General features: G+C 53.1%; 1 protein-coding gene across 2 annotated transcripts; it reads right to left on the bottom strand.

Annotated features, from left to right (window-relative positions):
• Positions 1-10,095: 10,095 nt before the first annotated feature.
• TMEM114 (transmembrane protein 114) lies at positions 10,096-22,847 on the bottom strand. Of its 2 annotated transcripts, XM_044233580.1 has the most exons (4): positions 22,628-22,847; positions 22,275-22,355; positions 11,558-11,695; positions 10,096-10,328 (listed from the first exon to the last, which is right to left on the bottom strand). In XM_044233580.1, exons 1-4 carry the CDS (start codon positions 22,845-22,847, stop codon positions 10,096-10,098), a joined length of 672 nt encoding a protein of 223 aa, XP_044089515.1. The 2 variants fall into 2 exon arrangements, with proteins under 2 accessions (XP_044089515.1, XP_044089516.1); XM_044233581.1 differs by lacking the exon at positions 11,558-11,695.
• Positions 22,848-23,055: the final 208 nt, after the last annotated feature.

The raw sequence follows: 23,055 nt of genomic DNA on the forward strand, positions 1-23,055 counted from the left end.
GCTGCAGTCCCCCCAGCACTGATGGGGTAGAGGCGACCCATAAAGACCAGCCCACCATCAAGAGAACAGGAATTAGACCCCACCTTTTCATAGGGGGAGTGTCCAAGAATCTGCAGATATATTTTAAAACCACTGCACTATGCATCTCATTTCAGTTTTATAAAGACAGAGCATCTCCTCTATGCCAGGTACTTTGCTAGATGCCAGAGAGACAGAAATGGGCAATTCACCTGGAAGAGAGATTTAAACAACTCCAGAGCCAAAGTATTTGGGTTCCACTTATCCCAACTATGGTTTTATAATTTGCAAAGAATTTTGCATGAATCTCTGATTAATACATATTTGGGAAATGCCTACATTGTCCAAGATTGCTTTTGGTGCCCAGGGCCACCACATATGGTTGGGCAGGCTGGGCACTGCACAAAGGCCCCCCTCCAAGCAGCCAAGATGAGAGTGAATTCTAAAATGCACCTGCTCATTGGACTATGTGCTCTGGGGGGGCAGGGCTGGTTTGCAAAAGGACATTTTTAGTTTCCACCTGCTAAACCATGTGCCCCTACCTGGAGGGGGCACCTTTTGCTAATTTACACAAAGGTACCATATGAGCTGGTGTCACATAGGCTGATGGTGGCCTTATACACACAGATTCTTCAGTGAAATTTAAAGATGTGCCTGAGGAGGGAAGGGGAACAGGCAGAAGAATTACGGGAAAATGCGTAGTTCGTTAACTATTTGTGTGTGTGTCTTTATCAACAATAGCTAAGCAGATATAAAGACCGGGGGTGAGGGGGTGATGCACCAAAGTATTAGCAGGGGCCATCCCTGAGTGGTGGAACAGTGGGATGGATCTTCTACAGTGAACCCATATTACCACTGACAAGAAAAATAATACATTTTATATACAGGTAGGTAGAGAGATCAATCTATTAACTGAGCATGGCTGGCTCTAGCTACTACATTTGGAGCGCTGTCACGAGGGAGACAGGCAGGTACAGTGGTGGAGAGACACAGGGAGCTGGCCGGCTGGCCTCGGTCCTTATCCCAGACCCACCTGAACCAGCGGCTATGCTCGGGGGCCTATTTTCCCTCCCGAAGCCTCCGTGTCCTCACTGCGGAAAAGAGCACAGCAGTGCCTCCCTCGCGGAGACCGAAGAAGAAGGAAGGATCTTTGGCAGGTGGTGTGACTGTCATTATTCTGATCTCTCCAACAACCCTGTTAATCTCCCTGTAGGACTCTCCCAGGACCACCGCCAAGAATTGCTACAACGTGGGCAACTTAGAACTGCAGAAGTTCATCCTCTCCCAGTCTCGAAGGGCCATGCTCCCTTGGAAGGCTCTAGGGGAGGCTCCTGCTTGCTTCTAGTTTCTGGGGGCTCCAGGTGTTCTGCGGTCCGTGGCTGTCTCCCTCTGGGCTCTGCTTGTAACCATCAGCTGGCCTCTTCTGTTAATCTCGGTGTCTTCATGTGTCCTTCTTATGTAAAGATGCCAGTCCCTGGGCTTAGGGCCCGCCCTCATCCAACGTGACCTGTCTTCGATGAACAAATCACTGTCCGCAAAGATCTTTTTTCCAAATAAGGTCACACTTGCAGGTACTAGAATTATACCTTGGTCGTGTCTTTTGGAGTATACGCTTGGACTCACTGCAGTCCCCTTTTGAGGGAGGTGACGATGGCACCCTGAGTGTATGCATCATCTCTGGGGCGTCAGTGGCTAAAGGTGAAGGTCAGATGCGGTAGGATCCCAGCCAAATCTGACCGGACCTGGTTCCATGGTGCAGAATGGGGGATCAAGTCCCAGGCGAGGAGAAAAACCCAGTTCTGGCTCAAGGAATTCCGGGGGACCCAACAGCTCACCACACCCCCCCACCAGGGTCCCTGAGTCTGCTGCTTCCAAGCAAGGACCCAAGAGCCGGGGGTGAGGGGGGTGGTGCTGGGGAGGGGCAGCCAGCCCCACAAAGGAGCAGGGCGGAAGGAGACAGGAGCCCGCGCTCTCTCAGTGCATGCATATTTTATTAGTCGTCAGATGGTGGTTCCTCCTCAGGGGCTCCGAGCACTCCATTAAATTAAGCATTCCTAATTGAGGGAGTAGAAATGAATCTGGAACAAAGGCCGACATTCTGGCAGAGTCCCGGCGTCGTCCTCGCAGGGAAAAGCCCCCGCGCCTGGCGGCTGCAATACTGGGTTGCGTGCACACTCGCTGATGAACCCACTGCGTGAGTGCAGAACCAGGCGTCCCCAGGCCCAGCGGCGCCCGCACCAGGACCGCTGTCAGGCGCCACGGGGTGGGGGTTGGGGGGTGGGGGAGACAGACTCACGTGGCCTGATTCAAGGGATGATCTGGCCCGTGATTCTGGATACGTCCTGGCCCCACTGAGCTCCAGCAGCTCCTCCGTCCCTCAGTGGGGACAATGGTGGACGCCATGTCCCTGCAGGGTGGTCACAGAGCCTGCTGCTTGCTTCAGAAACCCTAGAGTGTTCTGGAGCCCAGGGAAGAAAGGGTCGCATGCCATGTGGGGTGACTCACTCTAATCCATGTCCCCAGGGAAGGGGGTGCGTCAGGAAAGGCCAGAGCAGATGCCAGTGACTGGGCACAGGGAGGCGCCTCCTGGAGACAGTCAGGGACATCTGAAGTGGGAGAAGGGACATCACATAGAGGCTGAGTGGACTCTTCCCTTGCCCCGTGACAAGCACACGCTGCCTGGGTCGGTGGGACATGGAGGCTCAGAGCGAGGGATCCTCCCCAAGCACAAGTCCCCTGCTGGCCCCAGACTGCCTGTCCCCCAAGCCCCACCTGCTTCCTTCCCCACCAGCCGCAGACACTCAAACCAAATCTGGTTTCTTTCTCATCCCCTCGGCTAGGGCTGCTACATACAGGAGAGGGTGATGAGAAAAGCCGGACAGGGGCTGCCATTCCCCGAAATAGAACTCTGGGACTGTTTCCTTCCTCCAACATTCCCCCCCTTCCAGACATGGCCTCACGCACCACCCCCCCAGGTCCTGTCTGGCACAGGCACACCCAGGGCTTCCCTCCCCGTCACCTCCACGCTGGGGACTCGCCTCCTGCCAGGGACTCCGCACACACCGGCCCTTTCTCTCTGCCCCAGCCCTCTGACCCTGCCTGGAGAAAAAACCCATCTTCTCTTCATTTCTGCAAGGAAAGAGAACGCACCCCCAGGAGGCTCTGATGTTGGGAGCCAAACAGGTTTGTGGGTGACATCAGCATCCCTACTGGGAAGCGATTTCCCTAAGTTTTACAAAGGCTCTCAGTGGTTTGGTTTCTATGGCCTACCTCCTCTCCCCCCTGAGAAACATCACAAAAATCACTTTTTTTTTTTTTTTAATTTTTAAAGAGTAATTCATTTAGCCCTCCTTCGATCCCCGCATGCAAGCTTGTCTCTGGATCTTTCTCTCCACGGCCAGCAGGGAGTCACCACCAAGCTCCGCTACATAACGGACGTTACTTGAGGTCTGGGACGGGCTTTGCAAGGACAAGGCGAGCAATGTTTGGGCCCTTGTCATTCCCTTCGGCTGCCCAGAATCGGCCCCCTTTCCTAGGCCAGGGGATGCCCATCCTCGGATTCACGGAGGAGGAAGCACCTCATCCCATAAGACAGGCTCGAAATCTAGATCCTCAACTTCCCAGCTTCCCTGGCAGGCGGGGGGTGAGCGCACAGCTAAGCTCAGCCCAGCAGATCCACTCGCCATGATTTGGTGGGCATGGCTGGAGACCAGGACACCCACGACAGCCAGTAGAACAAGGTTCAGGGCTGGGGTAGACAAGAAGACCCAGTCCCCACCACCAGCCGCGGCGCTGAGTGCCGGTTCCCTCTGCAGATCCCTTTGACAGCAGGACCTGGGCCCTCCCCCTGCTGCATAACCCCAGACCTACTTCCCAACGCTCACAGACACTGTAAGAGCAAACAGCTTCCTTTCTTCTCCTTTTGTGCTGACATCAACTGAAATCTGTCTTTGATACCTGCACCTGAGAATCCTGGCTGGGTCCAACGGGGTCCCCATCCACTTCCCCACCAGTGGGAATCATGCCCTCCCCCCACCTCCTTTAAGAGACTGATTTGCAGGGGCACCTGGCTGGCTTAGTCCGTAGGGTGTGCAGCTCTCAATCTTGAGGTCGTGAACTCAGTGTAGAGATTACTTAAATAAATAGACGTTAAAAATAAATTAGTTAGGGGCTCCTGGGTGGCTCAGTGGGTTAAGCTGCTGCCTTCGGCTCAGGTCATGATCTCAGGGTCCTGGGATCAAGCCCCGCATCAGGCTCTCTGCTCAGCAGGGAGCCTGCTTCCTCCTCTGCCTCTCTGCCTACTTGTGATCTCTCTGTGTCAAATAAATAAAATATTTTAAAAATAAATAAATAAATTAGTTAAAGACGGAACTGGATACAGTCCGTGTTCATTATAAGTATCCATTTCAGGTTTAATGTGATCCCTCCTTCTGTGCCTGCCTGCCTCCCATCCTTCCTTCCTCCTGACCTCTCTCAAATAATCAGCGCGCACCTACATCACATGAAGACTGTTCTGGACTGGGGTCCCAGGGGTGTTTGCTTCCTTCGTCCCTGTACACATCATTGTCTGGCACATAATTGGCTCTTAATAAATTCCTATTGAAATGAATAAATGCATGTGACTTCACCAGATAACAAAACAAAACAAAACACCAAAGACAGAAACAAAGACGCCCCACACCACCCCCAAAATCCCGATACTTGGCATTTTCGACAGAGCATGGAGCTGACCAATGCCCCCAGGGTGTGGGCTGGCTGGGAAATTTGCTCAGAGAAGAGACTGGATAGAATCTGGGGTTTACACATTTATCCAACAAGTAGTTATCATATGTGTCAGATGCCGTCGCAAGGACCAGCAAGGGACAGGAGAGACAGCGCTCCGGGTTAGCACGGAGCACAGAATCCAGGAGGGAAACAGACAATAAGCAAGGTGCATATCACCCAGGGCATATCACAGAGCAGTGAGCGCTAAGATCAAGAAAGCACGGAGGGAGGGGGAATCGGGGAGTCTGGTGAAGGTTGTGGTTTTAGGGAGGCAGGGAAGGTCTTGTTACTTGCAGGCAGGGAACAGTAAATGCCCAACCTGTTCGAGGAACAGCAAGGAGGCTGAACAGCGTGAGTACCTGGGAGAACAGTGGTGCCAGAAAGGAGGGGTATGGTTGCCAGATTTAGTGAATTAAAATCCAGATGCCCATTTAAATTTGAATATCAGAGAAGCAGTACATAATTGTTTAGGATAAGTATGTCCCACCTATTGGATGGGATATACTGTTCCTGGAAAGGCCCACGGCTGCCTCAGGGTTGCTGTCACCCACCAGGGGACGTCCCTTGCCGGCCCATCCCCTGTCCTGAGGGACCCCGCTCCCCCTGTCCCACATGGTGCCCAGAAGGGTCACCCTGGGCAGCATCTGCGCCCCCCCAAAGGGTCCACATGGACCACTTCTCTGGCTCCGAGGGGTCTTCCACCCCTGATCTGTCTCCACCTCTGGTTTCTCGCTGTCCGTTTGCATTTCCTTCCTCTCCCTTCTCTGTGTGGGTCTCTCCTGAGCCCCCTCCCTTTCCTTCCTCCTTCCTGCACCTCCTTCTGTCCTTCTGTCCTGCCGCTGCCCGTCCACGCTGCCCTCCTCCTCTTTGTCTCCTCCCTGTGCCAGCTCGTTCCTCCTCCTCTGCCTTCCCCACACCCCTCTCTCTGTCTCTGTCTCTTTTACTGTGTTTACGCATTTCTCCAGGTCTCCATGTACGCGTGTGTGTCCATCTCTCCTGCTCCCCTTGGCTCCCATCCTTCACATGCTCCAGAGGGGACCTAACCTATAAACGCTCCACAAAGCCCGGGCTGCTGTTGGGCCGACGCAGAGGTGCTGAGTCTGCATCCAACCTTCACGGGGGCCTAATACCAGTGGCCCAGCTGCTGGGTGTCATGTGCTGGGAAAATGACAGGTGGAAATTCACTTGGGGGGGAAGCAAAGACCACGGATCACTCCCCCCCCTTTTTTTTTACTATAAATGAAATTCAGGGCATTGACTCTGGAGAAGGGTGAGCAGCTCCATGTCAGAGGGACAGAGGGAGGAGGGCAGCGAGGACGTTGGAGCAGGGTCTCAGCCCCGGCCCTGCCACCCACCCTGCCCCTCCCCCCACCTAGCAAGTCCTTTGATGCTCCTCAGGCTCTTCATCGGCAAAATGGGGCCAAAGGTGATTGGTCCGCAAGACCCGGGGTTCCCTAGTGTTAGAAGTCTGAAGCCCAAATGTTAGAAGTTTGGCTTTTTTGAGTCCCTGGATGATGTTAATATGAAGGTGGGGTGGAAAACAACACAGGGCCTATGCATCCCCTCACCTAGAGATGTCTCCTTGTCCTCAAAATAGAATCAGAATGGAATAGAGTAGGACAGAGTAGGACAGAATAGCACAGAATCCCAAACCCCACTTATCATCAGCACTGCCTCATCATCGATCCCAGGTAACCCAGCTACCTCCTCTCTCTCTTTGTCATCCTCTCCGCCTACCCACCTCCTATCTCTAGTCACCTGCTACCACACTCCTTCCCCTCTCCTTCTTTCTTCCCTTCAAACACATGAACTTGTTTCCACCTCAGGGCCTTTGCACTTACTATCTCCTGCTTGGCCTGCTGTTTCCCCATGTGGCAGGTTCCTCGCTTAGGATCAACACAGACTACCCCCTCCAAGAGACCTTCAGCACAATGCCTCCTCCTCCAGGAGGCCCTTGCTGACTATCCTTCCTGGAGTAACATCTCTGCTGGCCACCCTCCATCTCATGTTTTGTTTTCTTCATAACCCTAAGACTCCCTGAATTTCTCATAGGTATCATTGGTTCATGAGTGTGTGATCTGTTTCCATGTAAACTAGTAACGGCAGGGATTTTGTCAGCCTTCTGCACTAACGTGTCCCCAGACCTTAGAACAGTTCTTGACACATCATAGGACGTTGATAAGTGTTCATGAAATGAATGAGATTATTTTCAACTATATGGTTAGTTCCTTAAATACACAAGTGCTCTCTTTTATGACAATTCATTTCTGTGCCCCTAGCAGGGTTTCATGAGCTCAGCACGATTCACACGTGGGACTAGGTAATTCCCCATCTTGGGAGCTGTCCTATGTACTGAAGGGCATTTAGCAGCAGCTCTGGCCTCCACTCTCTGTGTGCAAGGAGACCTCACCTCGAGCTGTGACAACGAAAAACGTCTCTAGACATCGCCAATGTCCCAGGTGTGGAGGGGATGGGGAATAGCCTCAGCTGAGATCCCCTGCCCTGCAGTGTCAGACCCGTTGCTGGACACCGAGAGGGCTGAAAAAGAACGTCTTTGGACGCATTTGAGAACAGGGTCGGCCTCTGGTGCAGTTCCACTATATGACCACCAGGTGGCAGCAGAGACCGCTCTCTTTCTCTCACTAACAGGTTGCCCTCACTTTGCGAAAGCTTTCTTTTCTCTCCAGGCGGAACTGATTCTGTAACTCTGCGGTCGCCTCCCTCCCCCACGGGGCCTCGTGGACAATCTGAAGAAAGGGCAGCAATGACTTGAACCTACCGGCAGACAGAGAGCTCCCTGGAATGGGTGTTGGCTGGCAGAAGAGGAAAGGAAATCATTCTGGAATCAGGCAGATCTGAATTTGCACCCCAGTTGTACCCCTTTCTTTCTTTGTACCTTCGGGCTAGTCAGCTTAGCCTGTCTGTGCTTCAGTTTCCTCATCTGTACCCACCTCGCTCCTCTCCATAGTCCTCATAGTCCTCACCACCAACCACATGTTTTGCACACCTGTCCATCATGTGGCAGCTCCAAGAGCAAGAGCTCGCTAGTTGCTAGCATGCCATGACCTTCACCAGTGTTTGTTGAGTGACAGAGTGACTGATGCATGTAGAATAATGCAGATGTGTAATAAGTACTCAGTGAGCGTCAGTCATGGTGAGGAGGAGGAGGAGGAGGTCAAGGGGGAATGGTGTGGTGGTAAGGACAGTGTCACCATGATGTTGCTAATGGTGTTGTCACCTTATGACCCAGGCCAATGGTCCCCAAACCTTCTAAGCCAGCAGCACTTCCCAGAGGGATTTTCTTAAACCTAAGACTACCCAGGCCCTCCCACCCCTTGTGACTCTAAACCCACGGGAATAGGTTGAAAACCTCAGCTGTACCCTGGAATCATCCAGAGAGGTCTTTAAACATTATCAGCTCTACCCTGAGGTACGATCAGAACAAGGATTCAGCCAGGGTATCAGGGTTTTTAAAAGATGTCCCAGTAATTCTAATGTGCAGCAAAGAGACAACCACCCCTAATCCCTTAGCAAATGCCCAAGATCAGTATCACACAGGAGAGGGCCCCAGACCAGCAGCATCCACATCACTGGGGAGCTGGTCAGCACTGAAATCTCGGGCCTCACTGGGACCTGCTGACTCAGAGGGCCCCTAGGGGCGGCCCCCCCCCAGGAGGGTTGGGACACCCCGAAGAGTCTCGGCACACTGAAGTGTGAGAAGCACCGCCCCCAGTGGATCTGGATGTGCAGCTACTTTGGAAACTCCCACTCCCGTGGCCAGAACACCAGGACAAAAGGAAGGATAGAACTTTCTGGAAGAGGGAGGAGGGGCTATGATTAGTCCCTGAAGATGGCCCCATCAGCAAGTTCCATGGGAATCTTTCATTTCCTCTCCTAGACCCCCCCACCACGTGTGCTGAGAAAAGCCCAGACTTATGTTTGCCCAAAAGGAGCCAGGCCTCCCTGAACACTCGATGCCAGCAGGGCCAAGGAGGTGGGCGCCGCCCTCCACCCACACCCACTGAGGCCACCGGCTCACGGCGTCACCAGGACGCAGCCCATGACGGAATCCACATCTTTTTTGGCTGGTGTAGAAGCAACCTAAAACTGCAGCCACACGGAGCACAGAAGACCCTGTGTGTCTGTGAGCGTGTGCGTGAGCGTGTACGTGAGCGTGTCTGAATTCACCGTCTGAATCTCGCCAGTCTCGGGCTCCAGGCCGGGGAAGTAGGCTCAGTCAACGCGTTCATGGGGAAACTGCTTCTACGACAGGTGTGAGATGATGAGGGCTGACAAGTGGCGCTTGGGTCCAGGAGTGACTACTGTGTGTTTGAGTCCGGCTGCGAGTCTGCTGATGCCTCTTCCCTCTTCGGGCGAGTCTGCTGCTGATTCTGCTGATTCCTCCTGAATCTCAAGCTTGCTGATTGCTCTTCCTGCCAGCGGTGAGCTTGCCCTTGGCCCTCCCACAGTCTCTGACGTGACACAGTAAGACGACCAGCACACTGGCCACCAGGAACCTGGCGGGGCTTCCATGTCCGGGATGACTGTTTCTGTTGCAGTACTGAGCCCCTGATCACTGAGAATCATCGCTCCGAGGAAGCCCGGCCTGTCGAGCTCCGGGACAGTGGACGGGACGAGCGTGTACCTCCCTGAGGCAAGGGGGGACACGGGCACCACCTGGTTGGTGAGGAGCCCAGATTTCTGCCCTCATCCCCTCACTTGACACTGTGCCCCAGGCAGGGGGTCCAGGTCCTGTGAGGCCTGTGGCCTGAGTCTGGGGGTCTGCAGCCCCACACACAGCAATCGCCCTGCGGCCAGCCTGCTGGACCTGCTCAGAACTGTGGTAAGGGACTGAGCACTGTTCTTGGAGCAAGGAGTACACTACCAGCTCACTGTGCACCTTTGTGCAGCTTACCTAACCTCTCTGGTCTTGCGTGTCCTTAGCAAAGAAGCGGAGCGGATGCAATGAGCAGGGGTGAGGATTGAAGTGAAGCCAGAGGAGGCCCACCGGGGCTGCATCCAGAAAGTTCTGGTTATGATCAAGGGGCTAATCTGTTATTTCGTGGGAGGTGGGTTCTGCACTCCAATGGCCTCCTCCAGCCCACACAGACACACGCGTGCACAAACACACAGACACACCACACCAGGCAGCACAGACGGCACAGAGATGACAGCCAGGCCTGGAGCTCAGCCCACAGCAGTCCTCGGGTTGTTCCCACCACCAGTGGCCTTTGAGGAAGAGGCTGCAGCCCACAGATGGATCCCTGGGGCCCCAGGCCAGGCCCCTGTCTCCCACCAGACCAAGCATCGGGCTCATATGGCCTGGTCCTGCCTCTGTCTCAGTCTGAGCACATGGGCTGCCCCCATAAAGGCCGCGCCAGTGAGCAGCTCGGCGATGAAGCTCATCCAGCCCAGGGCCAGGGACCAGCCAAAGTGGATGTCCACCTGGTCGAGGAGGGCCTTCTCCTCCAGGAGACACAGCGCCTCCCGGAAGGCGGCGGCCGAGTACGCGATGTAGACGCTAATTCCAGCCAGGGTCACCAAGGCTGCAGGAGAGGCAAAGGAGAGCAGATCAAAACCCTGGGCTCCTTCTCCTCCTCACAAATCCCACCTCTCTAGGTGTCCATGCTCCTCCCACCACAGGGCCTTTGCCCTTGCTAGTCCCCTATCCGGTGCATGCTCCCTTCTTATTCCCTTCCCTCCCACCCCCAGAAACTCTTTTCCATCCCACCTCAGCTCACGCTTGGCTTCTGGAACCTCCCCAAACAGGTCAAGTCCCCCCACCTCATGGCTTCACAGCACCACCCGCTGTCACTGTCCAGATCAGAACTGCAGTTTTGCATTTGTTTGTGAAATGGCTGGGCTAATGGCCATCTCCCCAACTGGGCTGTGAGCTCCAGGGGGCTCATCCTGGATTCCCCCACACCCAGCATGGGGCTGGCCCACGGTGGGTCTCCAGAGACCAGGAATGAGAGCTGCGCTGTCCAGAGACACAGCTGTTGGCCACAGGGGGCTATTTCAACTGAAAGTAAAGTAGTGGAAATGAACATCTCAGCCCTCCTGGGCATCAGCTCCACCTAAAGTGCTCCGCAGCCTGGCCTGAGGCCCCCCAATGGCCCAACATGGATTAGACTTTCCACCACTGTAGAAAGTCCGAGTGGGCAGGGTGGTTTCGAGAATTAGTCCGTGGGTAAACTCTTAATGCCAGTGTTAATACTAGCAGAGGTCAGAGGACATCTGAGCCTCACACTTTTCACCTCCAGACAGTCTTTTTGGGGTTTTCTCTCCATGGATCCCAAGTGTGTGAATCACCTCTCTTCCTGTTCTGGGTTTAAGGAGGGACTATTTCAAGCCCACAGGAAGGAGGGAGGAAGGAAGGAGGAAGGAGAAAGGGCTTAGGACACCAGCTGTGCACTGGATCCCATCTTTGAAAGCCTCTGTTCTGCCAAACAAAGGGGATTAACCCTGGCATTGCCCGGTTTTTAATCAATCAGTCAATCAGTCAAAGGAAGATGCATCAGAAGGGCAGAGGCACATGAGGGAGAAGGGAGAAGCTTGAGGGAGAAGCCCTCAAACAGAAGCTCTAGGATCCTCTGTGAAATCAGGAAATAATCCTCAGGACATGCTCCCACCCTCTACTTCTCTCTTGGGACCCATTCATCCCGCCCAGATGTGATGTCACAGATGGGAAAACTGAGCCCCAGAGAAGACGCCTGCCCCTCCCTGGCTGAGGGTTCACAAGGGGCCCCCATGCTCCGGCAAGGGGGGCACCTACCTCCAAAGAGGAAGAGGGTCCCTGTGAGCAGGAGGAGGATGGAGACTCGGAGGAGGAAACTCAGAAACCCCGTCATCCCCCCAAACACCATCAGGATCAGGCTGAGCGGCAGCAGAATCACAAATGTCCCATGCATGGCTTAGAAGAGAGAGGAGGACAGCAGGCAGAGGAGAGTTACCAACAACTTTCAGTCAATCAACAAACACTTACTGGGCACCACCTATGGGCCAGCCCCCAGATGCAGGGAGAAAAAAAAATTAACGTCACTGTTACTACCACGTCTGATGACGGTGATGTAACAACATGTCACAAACGACAAGATCCCACTTGTTTTTGTGGCTGAGTAACATTCCATTACATAAGTGAAACAAGTCAGACGGAGAAAGACACACGCTGTATGATTTCACTGATCCGCGGAATCCAGAAAACAAAACAAACAAGCAAACAAACAAACAAAAAACCAGACTCTTAAATGCTGAAAATAAACTGGTACTTGCCAGAGAGGAGAGACTGGGGAGATAAGTGAAACAGATAAAGGGGGTGAAGACATACACCCTTCCAGGTGTAAAATAAAGAAGTCAGGGGACAAAAACCACAGTGTAGCGAAAATAACCAATAATACTGTAACAATGTTGCAGGATGTGGAGAGTGACTACACCTGTTGCCATGACCCGTGCTCAAGTGAGCTGTCCTGTCCCTGTGCTGCACTCCCTGAAATTAACAAACATTCTATGTGGACTAGACTTGTAGTAAAGTAAACTAAGTAAGTTTTGGAAGTAACAAGTGCAGAGACTCATCTGTGCCAGGCTTCGGATCTCACAAGCACGCGTCCTCAAGCTCCCCATGAGGCAGGAACTGCCATGTTCGTTCACATACTCAGCATGTTTCCTGAGCACTCTAGTGAGTCGAGTCAAGCAGTGAACAGATCAGTGACGTGGTTGAGAGATGGTGACAAGTGGCTGGGGTGGGCGGTGAACACGGCACAGAAGGAGCCGTGGCTTCTCCGAGGAGGTGACATTCAAGCAGAGCCCCAGAAAGGAGGTGAGAAAGGCAGCCTGCAGAAAGAAAGTTGGGGGGGGCAAGGGAGGAGCAGGTGCAGAGGACCCAGGGAGGGACTGTCCCTGGTGGGATGGAGGCACAGGGGAAGCTGGCAGGGGCGGCACGGAGAGAGTGTGGGGGAGAGGGGATGCAGGAGATGAAAGCAGGGAGCTAAGAGCAGAGCACACACAGGACTGTGGACTTCCCTCTGAGTGAAGGGGACACCAGGTGGGCAGCTCGGGGCAAGAGAAGCCCACAGTTTAACTTCCGTTTCACAAGACCTCTCTGCTTGCTATACTGAGAGTAGACAGCAGAGGGGGCCAGGGGCCGGACAGGTGGCTCCCAAGCTCCTGTCCAGCTGGAACCACTGAAGGTGACCCGATCTGGGATGAGAGTCTTTGCAGATGGAATGGAATGAGGGGGTCTCTGCACGAGCTCATCTGGATTCGAGGGGGGGTCTCGCACCCAATGACTAGGGCCCTGGGAAGAGGCAGGCGAGAACACAGAGGAGAGGCGGTGAAGACAGGTGACAGACAGAGCTATATGGCCCCATGCCAAGGGCTTCTGGGGACTGGTGCCACCACCTGAAGCCGAGGAAGCAGGGACCATATTTTGCCTTGGAGCTTCTAGGAGTACCTGCCCCCTGGACCCCTACATTTCAGACTCCTGACCTCCAGGATTATGACACAATACACTTCTGGGTTTTTAAGCCACCCAACCTGCCCAAGAAAACAAAGACAAGGAGCAGGAGGACCATCGCGGAATACTGCAATCACCCTGGTAAGGATGAGGGTGGCCTGGGGCTGCTGGGAAGGGATTGGATTCCAGGTATATTCTGAGGATAAAACGGGCAATGGTGTTGAAGGTTTGAGAACAAGAGGACAAGACAGCAGCGAGATCTGGGACCTAAGCGCTGGATGGATCTGCTGCCGTCTGCACAGGTGGGAAGAGGAGGGAAGAAGCATTGGGTTTGGGGCTCGGTCAGCATGAGATGCCCACTGGACCAGAGCAGAGGCAACAGAGATAGAGGTGTACAGTGGCCTGGAGCTGGGGCAGGTCCGGCCTCGGGGACTAGGGGGCACCAGTATTACAGAGGTGGATTCGGAGTGGGGACCAGACGGGTTCCAGAGCTCAGCAGGGTGTTCAAGCTCTGAACACCACCATATTGGGCAAGCCCCATGCACGCCTGGCCCCTCGCTCCCCAGACCCTGAAAGCAGCCCCTGCTCTCAAGACCCAAGTATTTCCTGCGCTGGTGGTATAGTGGTGAGCATAGCTGCCTTCCAAGTATTTCCTAAAGACCCAACCCTGCCTTTGCTCTTCCACATAGGGTTCCCCCACTTCCCTCTGGTGCTCTCTGCCTGTCCTGGCTCCCCGTCCTAGGCTGCCCAGCCCGCCAGCTTCCAGTCTTCCCTCCCAGGCTCCTGACCAACTCTCTCCACAGTGACCCATCATCGCATGGGGAACATCTGCTCTGAGTTCCGTTAATGAAAACAGTGACTGGCGAGGGCAGGCGTGGGTCTGGGGGGGATGAACAGGTGAGAGGAGGGGAGGCCAGAGAAAAAACATCCCCTACTCCTCGTCCCTGTCCCCAGATTGCAGGTGGCTGGTGAGGCAGACGCACATTACATTAACAAGGCATGATAAGAACTTACATTACAAAACCAGAAAGTAGAAAAAAAAGGAGTTCCATGGAAGTCAGTTGGTGTGGGGGTGGGAGAGAAGAGGGTAGAAGAAATCTGGGGTCTCAGGATCCCAATGTCTAAACATTTGCCACCGTCTTGGCTCTGAGCTTCCCACCAGCCAAAGCAGAATGGGAAACAAGTGCAAAGTTCTTTACCAGCCATTCGTTTACCAAATATTTATTAATTATTGACCGTGAATTGGGCACTAAGCGTCTTTCAGTCCTTTTGGAAGCAAGATGGGGATGAAAATAAATACTTCGCTCTTGCTCTTGAGAACAGACCCAGCTCAGGTCTCTCCTTAAACCTATGCCCACAGTCTGCTCTGTGCCCCCTCGGCTCCCCACAGTCGCCCTGTCCTGGCATCTGTCACCTAGGATGGAGGGCAGCTCCCTCTTCTCTCTCTCCTGTTAAGCTGCAGGATCCTTGAATGGGTTCTTCTAACACGATCGCATCCCTGAGTTTCCAGAGGAGCTCTCAGGAGACCGTGAATGCCCAATGGGTACTCACCAACCTCGTTAATTAAGAGCTAGATGGTGTTTCTCTAAGGCAAGAAAATATGGTGGTTTCTAAGAAATGAAAATAAAGCCAAGAAGCTTGAGAGATGATCTCACAGGGGGTTCAAACCATGCACTTTCTCCAGCCGGGTACTCTGCATCTGTATTCGGTCTCTGATGCTGGGGCCCTGGGTGTGTCTCTTCATTCGGCAGGAACTCCATTTCCACCTCTGTGAAAAGGTGGCTCACGGGACTGCCCTCAGGACCGTGTGCCTGAAGACAATGGGGCGACATGGGGAAGTTTAATGTCGGTACCACGTCCCATAGAGTAAGTGCTAAGTGGATCATAAGCCCGCTAGTAAAGTGATGGTGCAGACAAGAATCCAGCCCGGCCTCCACGGTGACCCAGTCACTTTGTCCTCAACCCTGTAAAAGCCACCAACCTGTGTAAGTCAAGGAGACAAGAGTAATATCCCTCCCAAGGCTTGTCCGTCCCTTCCTTCCTTCCTTCCTTCCTTCCAGGAAAAATCCTGGGCCAGGAAGTACAACAGCTGGGGTGAAAACCTGGCCCTGGCAGAGGCATCCCCCTGTATGGCATTGACTCCAGACCATGGCTGGGAAGTGAAATCATTCATCATTTAGAAATTAATGAGGTTTCCTGGAGTGGGTTCAGCCCCAGCGGCACCACGTGTGAGTTCCCCAGACTTGCTGCGAGCTGACTTGACGTACACGTTCAATTAAAAGTCTGGGTAAGAGCAGGCTTCCCGTGGGAGACTTGTAAAATCTCCTGCTAAAGTTTGGCTTAGCTTTCCGTGGTGTGTGTGTGTGTGTGTGTGTGTGTATGCACGTGCATGCGCACACACGTGTGTATGTGTACACCTTGGTCTTTGTTATTTTCAGGGCCACAGACCTGGGGCATGGGGATGGATTCGGAGTCCTGTACCCATTTCCAGCCACATCTTATTTGAAAACAGGTATCTATAGGCCCCTAATGAGGGCCACGCTCTGCCAGAGAGCCCGGGGACACCGCAGCGGAGAATGTCCCTGCCCTCCTGCGCCTGGAGACCAGGGTCCAGGGCAGGAGATAGACGAGCAGGGAAACAAAGTTACAGGCTGTGATATGTCATGAAGGAAGCCAGCAGGATGATGCAGAAAAACAGGGTAGGCAAGGATACCTTATTCTTCGGATAAGGTGATTGCATCTGTTTCCTTGGGGGACATCACAAATTACTACAAGCCAGGTGTCCCCTACAGAAACACCTGTCCCCTACAGGTGCCCCCTACTTGACAGTCCTGGAAGCCACAAGCCCAAAATCAAGGTCCCATGATTGCACTCCCCTCCAGAGGCTATGGGGGAGTCCTTCCCTGCTTCCTCCAGCTTCCCAAGGATGCTGGCAATCCTTGACACAGCCTGGTGGCTGTGTCATTCCCACTTTCTGCCCACATCTCCATTCCCCTTTTCTTAAAAGGACCCTTGCCATAGAATGTGAGGCCTACCCAGTTAATCCTTTTGAGGACCAACGTGTGCCCAAAGGCAAGAAACCTTTCGATTCAAAAACACTTTGTTGAGGGGAAAAAAAAAAAAAGAAGAAGAAAAACAAAAAAGCTTTGTTGTAAGCAAAGGGAAGAGAAAACCCAGAAAGAAGCAAAGATGTTCATGCCAAGGAAAAGGTGACTGTGATTCCCATCATCTTACTGTTCAAAGAACTGCTCAATGGGAAAACCAGGCTTCCAATTCCACAACACCAGCGAGGTCAGGAAGCCCTGGGGTGATTAGTGAAGTAATAGTTGTGCTCTTACAGAAAGCGGAGACAGGGTTTCTGCACAGACATCAGAAAGAAGGAAATGTCAGGAACCATTTCTCAAAGGGGGAAATGTCACAGTGTCTTTATGTTCAAGACTTGTCAGTGTGACCTGCAGACCAAGAAAAGCTCAGAGATATTCAGTACAGATCGTGCCTGGGAAGGAAGTCAATTTTTGCATTTTTGTAGATATTTGTTCTAGAATCTGGGGTGACCAGAATGCAGTCCTTTTTAGAATAGGGGCTGCATCTTCCATTCCCTTCGAGCACTCCAGAATGCGCTGTTGTGATACAGAAAAAGCAGGACTCTACAATGAGCAAAGACATAGGTTCAAATCCCGATGCTATCTCTTACCAAGCGAATGTCATTGCCTCCCAAAAGCCTTTCTGTTACCTCCCCTGTCCATTGGACCATGGGCCCTGACTTTGCCAAGCTGTCCTGAGCACCAAATGTGAGAATAACTGTTTCTTTCTTGCCCTCAACCACCTTGGGCTCTACCAGGTAAGAATATGAATGCCCATTTCACAGATGAGAAAAGTGAGTTCAAGGTACTGAGTCAGCTGCTCAAGAAGGTACAGCCATCAAGTCTCCGAACTGGGATGGAACAGCAAAGGAGGTTGACAAACGGGTGGCAGGACAGCAGACAAGGGGTGTTTAACCCAGCCTGCAAATTAGGAAAGGCTCTGGGGGCAAGCAGAGGAGGTCTCAACTTTAAGGTCAGATGAGAAGGCGTGGGGGAAAGCATTCCTAAAGAAAGAGATGGCATGTGCCAAGGCCCTGAGGCAGAAGATATCTGGAAGGATACACATGTCCCAGCTCTTGCAGCTGGACAAGTGGGCAGTGCTCCTGTAGTTCCATGAACCACGCTACAAGGAAATTCAACCACTGGGACAGTCCTCCCCGGGCCTGCATTATAGCAAACACAATAGCATTCTTCTCAGAAGAAATGAAAACAAGACCCATGCAGCCCCCACCTCAACTCCTTCGTCCTTCCCTGCCCATACTGAACCTCTTATAAGTGCTTGGATGCACACGCTGCCAGTCGTTTTCCCATATATTCATACTTTCCTAGGTATTTACCGATTTCTCGAATTCAAAAGGGCACAGCCAGTCCTACTTCAACATCTGAAAACAGAACGTGTTAGGCCATCCACAAGTATCTTGCTTATAACACTCTGTAACTGGCTTTTCTCATTCCACAGGATTTCTTGGTCTTGCATGCACATTAGTATATTACCTTTGCAGACGACAAAATCTTCCAATGGACAGACGTACCACATGCAGACGCTTAGCCCTATTTCCACCCACGAGCCCCGAGGCTGCCTCTTGCTCTCTGTTGCCACAAAAATGGTTAAGGTGAGCCTCTTAGAAACTCATAGGGTAGATCCCAGAAAGTGGAATTATGCTGAATATGAATTTTCTGGTTTTTTTTTAATTTGTTTAAAGTGTGTCCTTGCATTTCAACTGGCACCAGAGGGGCCGCCTGAAGCCCAGGCCTTTGTGCCCGGGGATGCTGACACTCCAGACGCCCCCACTTCCGTCCCTGCCTACCACACAGCTATCCATGAATCACACTGAGAAATTCCCTCTAGACTGAGGCCACCTCTGAATCCCATTATGTCCCTAGTCCCTTTATTTCTGTCCCCCACCATCTCCTCTCTTGCAATCAGCACCAGGCATCGTGGGAGGGCTGGTTTCAATTTTCCACACCACTGCAACAGCCGGGTACCCAGAGAGACCAGAGACCCAATCCTGTGATTTTCCAACTTCACCACCTCAGAAGACAGGCAGGCCAGGCCTCTGGCCCTCGGTCGGGCTTCTGCCACTGCTGTGCTATGTTGGGCGAGGCATCTCTGTCTGCTCTAGTCCTGGTGTGCTTAGCTGTGGGATAAGCAGCCTTACCTTGTTCCTGGCTCTTAGGAGACACAGCTGAAGTAAGGCATAGGGAGGACCCGAGGTGTGGGTGAGAAGTACTTTCTGAGCCACCTCCACAAACACTGGCCTTCTGGCAGTCTCTGGAACACCCTGCCCTCAGTCCTCCTGCTCAACTCTGCTCCTGCCTTTCCTCCTTGTAACTCAGATCTCTGATTCCCAGTTGGAAGAGGCAGCGTAGGATGGGGGACCAGGAGCCCAGTAAACAGACAATTATTTATTTATGGACTAAGTAAATAATTAGCTCCATTTTCACAGAAGAGAAGCCTGAGGCTCAGGGAGGCAGTGGGACCCAGAACAGGAGGGGACATGAATGGAGCTCCTACTCTGCTCTGTGCACCCCTGCGAGGTGCTTTGCATATTGGATCTCATCTCATCTTAGAGCAGCCTGTTTATGGAAGCAAAGGTTGGGCCAGAAGCCACACAGCTGGTAAGATGTGGGACCCTTATCTGTGTTGGAACTGGCCCTACTCCTTCCCCCTGTTACAAGGAGCACATCTCACCCCGGCCATCAGCACATCCCATCCCGTGGACCACAGCCCTGGGCATGGGATCCAGGCTGGTCCAAAGAGAAGCCTAATCAGAATTTCTGCAGACTTGGCAAGCAGAGAGCCTCCTGCTTGGGTTGTTAAGAGGAGAGGTGGTTTATTGAAAGCAGGACCCAAACAGAGGCAAAGCCCAGAGAGGAGAAGAAAGAAATTGAGTTTAATTCTCTGGATTCTAGCACATTTGAACTTCTCGGTTAAATGGACCGGGAATTCCTTTTCTTGTTTAAATAAGGATGATTCGCATTTCACCAAAAGACTTCTGGTTGGTACTGCTACCCTGGTTGTTTCTAAATTGTGACTCTTTCTTCAACATGGCGCTGAATTTGATGATCCCGTCCTCCTCCACCAAAAGTAATTCCAGTCCCTGGCCAAGGAATCAAACCCAGGACATCCCCAGAGCTAATCTGGAAGACAAAACATCCAGGCAAGGTGAGTTTTTAGTGGGTGCTGGAGTGGTCTGCTTGCTTGGGGTTCGCAGGGAAAATCAAGAGCTCTCCCCCACAAATCCCCACTGGGATTTGTCTAGGAGGCTGGCTTGGAGAACACGCTGCTCTGACAACTGTCCTCTCTCCTCTGTGACCCTAGCAGCAGGTCCTTAAGGAATAAAACATCTTCACCTAACAAAAGAGCTTGGGCAAGATTCAAAATTCATTCTGGGGACAAAGAGATTCTGAGAAAAGTATTCCTCTGGGGAAGGTATGCAGCAAGCATGTGGTCTGAAGGGGCAGCCTGCTCTTTCTTGGATGATATAATGGTAATAATAGCAGCTCCCATTCAAGGGGCACTTACAGAGGCAAGGCACCGCTGAAGCTCTTTAAATACACTCTCCTGTTCCATCCCTGCCATATCCTTATGAAGAGAAGAGGCAGACATCCTCCCTCTGCCCATGAGGGAAACCACGCTCGGAGAGATAGGGAACATGGCCAAGGCTGCATGTTTCCTTGGCAGTGAAGCTGGGGGGCTTAGGCCTGGGTCTGAGAATGAACAGATGAACAGGCTCTGAATGTGACTGTTGCCTGTTTCTCAAAATACTGAAGCACACAGGGTTGCTGGCATTATTAAGATGCACAAAGGAGCCAGGCCAATGCCAATACTAGTTAGTCTGCTTCACCCACAGATGTGATAAGTACCTAAATGCCAGCCCCCAGCCCAGCAAAGGGTCAGGGCTCCAGAGACGGAACTGCATCTAAGAGAGGCTGGAAGGAATAGCAAAGACTAGTGTTTACTGAGCACTTACTGTGTGCCCAGTACTTTGATGCAACACAGAGATACTGCAACAACCAAGCATTACGTGAGGTCCCAGGTAAGGACACTCTTTTTCATCCAGCTGATTTACAGAATTCTGACCACGCCCCCCTCATAGTTTTGACATTTCGTTTTGATAGATGTTGACACTGAGTCTCAGAGGTTAAGACACCTGTCCCGCGATCCCAGAGGGTCCTAGGAAGGGTCTGAGCTGGCATCTGGCACCCATGTCCCTCATGTCAAGGGCAGGAACTCTTGATCATTCTTGAAACAATGCTCTGAGAACACCCCAAATTGATTCTGGTCAGCTTGGGGCTGGGGACAGAGTTCATGGCACTTCTGCCTTCCTTCAACCTCCCAAATACATTGAGTATCTAGGGGACATCTGCCCCAGGACCTTATGCAGGGTGTAGCAGCTGGATTCTATCAGCTCAGGAAAGCCAGCTGCTGTTTTTAGGAACTGGAGGAGACAGCTGCCATGCTGACAGCCTGAAGTTGACCCCGGTGGGAATATCTACACCACCGGAATCGGCAAATGCTTCAAATCAAGACTCCCTCCTCCCCCAGAAAGACAATTACTAACGATTTCCCAACACAGCACTGAACTTCTGTTCCACTCATGTTCTCATCATTCATTTAACAAATATGTTCCACCTCTAACATAAGACAACTGGTACTCACTCTCGTACCTGCTCAGCAAATCTGGGCTCAGGACCCCACCCCACACCAGATTCTGGGCTAAATATTGGGGATCAAGCCATGGCAAGACAGACATGGTCCCCATCCTCACAGAACTCATGGTCTAATGAGGGAATCAGACTTTAACGCAAAAATGTCACAAAACCCAGGGTATGAGTAGAAGCTGGTGGGATGGGAGCAGAGAGATCTCAGGTAGAGGAAATGGCATGTGCAAAGTCCCAGGGGCAGGAGGAAACTGGGCATGATTCAGGAAGCGGCCCCAGGCCAGCATAGCCAAAGAAGAAAAAGCAAGGGGGAGATTGAAACCGAAGAGGCACCCCGGAAGCCCTTGTTGGCCATGCTAGCGACTTGATCTTTGTTCCTAAGCCTCAACAAGTCCATCAAAAGCAGCCCACACTTTTCAAGGTCTGTGGAACTCAGCCTTCACTTCCTCATCACATTCTTCCTATGGTACCTCTCCAAGTCTCAGCTTCTTTGCAGGAAGAATGAAGGTAATCATGGAGACGATACTTAGCTTCACAGGGTAGCAGTGGAGTTTAACTAAAGACATAGATGAAAAGCATTTAGCTCCATGCCTGGCCTCCTGCCAGCCTCAACAAACTCACTGAACTGTTATGTTTAGGTCCCTCCTTTCTCAAGTGCCTGTTCAGCCCATTCACTTTCCTGCATTCAGTCTTCCCACCGTGACTGAGTTCCAAGCACTGTGCTAGGCTCTGGGAAATCAGTCCTGAACGGGACAGAGCCAGTGGCCCCAGGGGCAAAGTCTCTGCCCCTGATCTTTGCTGAACGTTCCACAGATACTCACTGCTTCCTGGCTCCTGCCAAGGGCTTGTTCTCAGCCCCGAGGCCGACACAGGGTGTGCGTTCGGGTCTCTGGGCTCCTCTCTTTTCCGCATTCAGCTCCTCAGGCTGGTTTAGGCATCTCTTCCAACTCCCACCCACCCTCCATCCTGCGGCTTGTCGCTCTGAAATGTGAATGGGCATTTCCACATCTGACTCCGCAGCTAGTCTGTGAGACCCAGGGCACGACCTGGGTCTTAATCATCAGCACAGTGCCTGGCACAGAGGAAGCCTGCGATCAACGTTTGTCGAATGAATCCTAAACCACACAGTGTGAGCTGTGGCACAAGAGAGGCCTGGCCCCTCCTCTTATCTCCACTCCCTCTCTGGCACCAGCTGCCCCCTCCACAGGACCCCAGCCCTGCTCTTTGGAGAAGAGCTCCAAAACCAGTGTCCAGACTCAGGACTCCCCCGAACCCAATCCTCCCAAACTCACTGAGAAGTTGTCGGCTTGAGTCGCTGACGGTCACATTCTCCTGCCAGAAGGGGTTCATCAGCGGCACACACGAGCTCTGGACTAGATGGGGCAGAAGAATCAGTGGGTGCGGACCTGGAGTTGGGACCCCAGCCTGAGGCCTCACCCCCACTCCCGACCTAGATGCTACCCCGGGAGGGCGGAGCGAGCGGAGACAACGGCGCTGGCTGGAGCCCTCTACCCGCAGCCCTCTACCCACCTGGCCCAGGCCCCGTCCCCGCATTTTGTGTTTTGGAGCTCAGGGAGGACTGCTGGCCCAGCAACAGGTCCCAGGTGGGCGCGGCACCACGTAGCGTCCCCGCGCTCCCCCTTACCCCGGCAGGTGCGCCAGAGGCCGGAGTGCGAGCTCAGAGGTTCAAGCTGGCTGCGGTTGGCGGCCCCCGCCCAGCCCCACGCCCCCGGGCCGCCCCGCTCCAGCCGCTCGGTGTCAATGATGTACCAGAAGTCCGTGCCGATGGCGGCCGCCAAGAGCACGAAGCTCAGCGCCCCTGTCAGAGCCGCCGCGCCCGCCAGCATGCCCAGGTGCACCCTCATGGCGCAGCCCGGCCCTCGGCCCGCGGTTCCCAGCTCCTCCTCCGGAGCCTCCGGACTGGGAGCTGCCCGGCCCTTCGGTCCTCGAGCCCTCCCTCTCGCCCTAGCTCCGCCCCCAGCCCCTCACCTGCGCCCTCAGACCTGCACGCGCTCCTCCCAAACCGCTCCCAGCCCTCCGATGCCACCGCCACTCTAAGACCCCATACCTGCG

This window comes from Neovison vison, chromosome 14 (genome assembly GCF_020171115.1).
Source record: "Neovison vison isolate M4711 chromosome 14, ASM_NN_V1, whole genome shotgun sequence".
NCBI lineage: Eukaryota > Metazoa > Chordata > Mammalia > Carnivora > Mustelidae > Neogale > Neogale vison.

Excerpts from the sequence above, each read along its gene's own strand:
- TMEM114 (XM_044233580.1), bottom strand. The coding sequence starts at position 22,847 with ATGAGGGTGCACCTGGGCATGCTGGCGGGCGCGGCGGCTCTGACAGGG. Across the intron at positions 22,356-22,627 it reads CCTCTGGCGCACCTGCCGGG|TCCAGAGCTCGTGTGTGCCG; the intron begins GTAAGGGGGAGC and ends TGCCCCATCTAG. Across the intron at positions 11,696-22,274 it reads CTCAAGCCGACAACTTCTCA|CCATGCATGGGACATTTGTG; the intron begins GTGAGTTTGGGA and ends CTCTCTTCTAAG.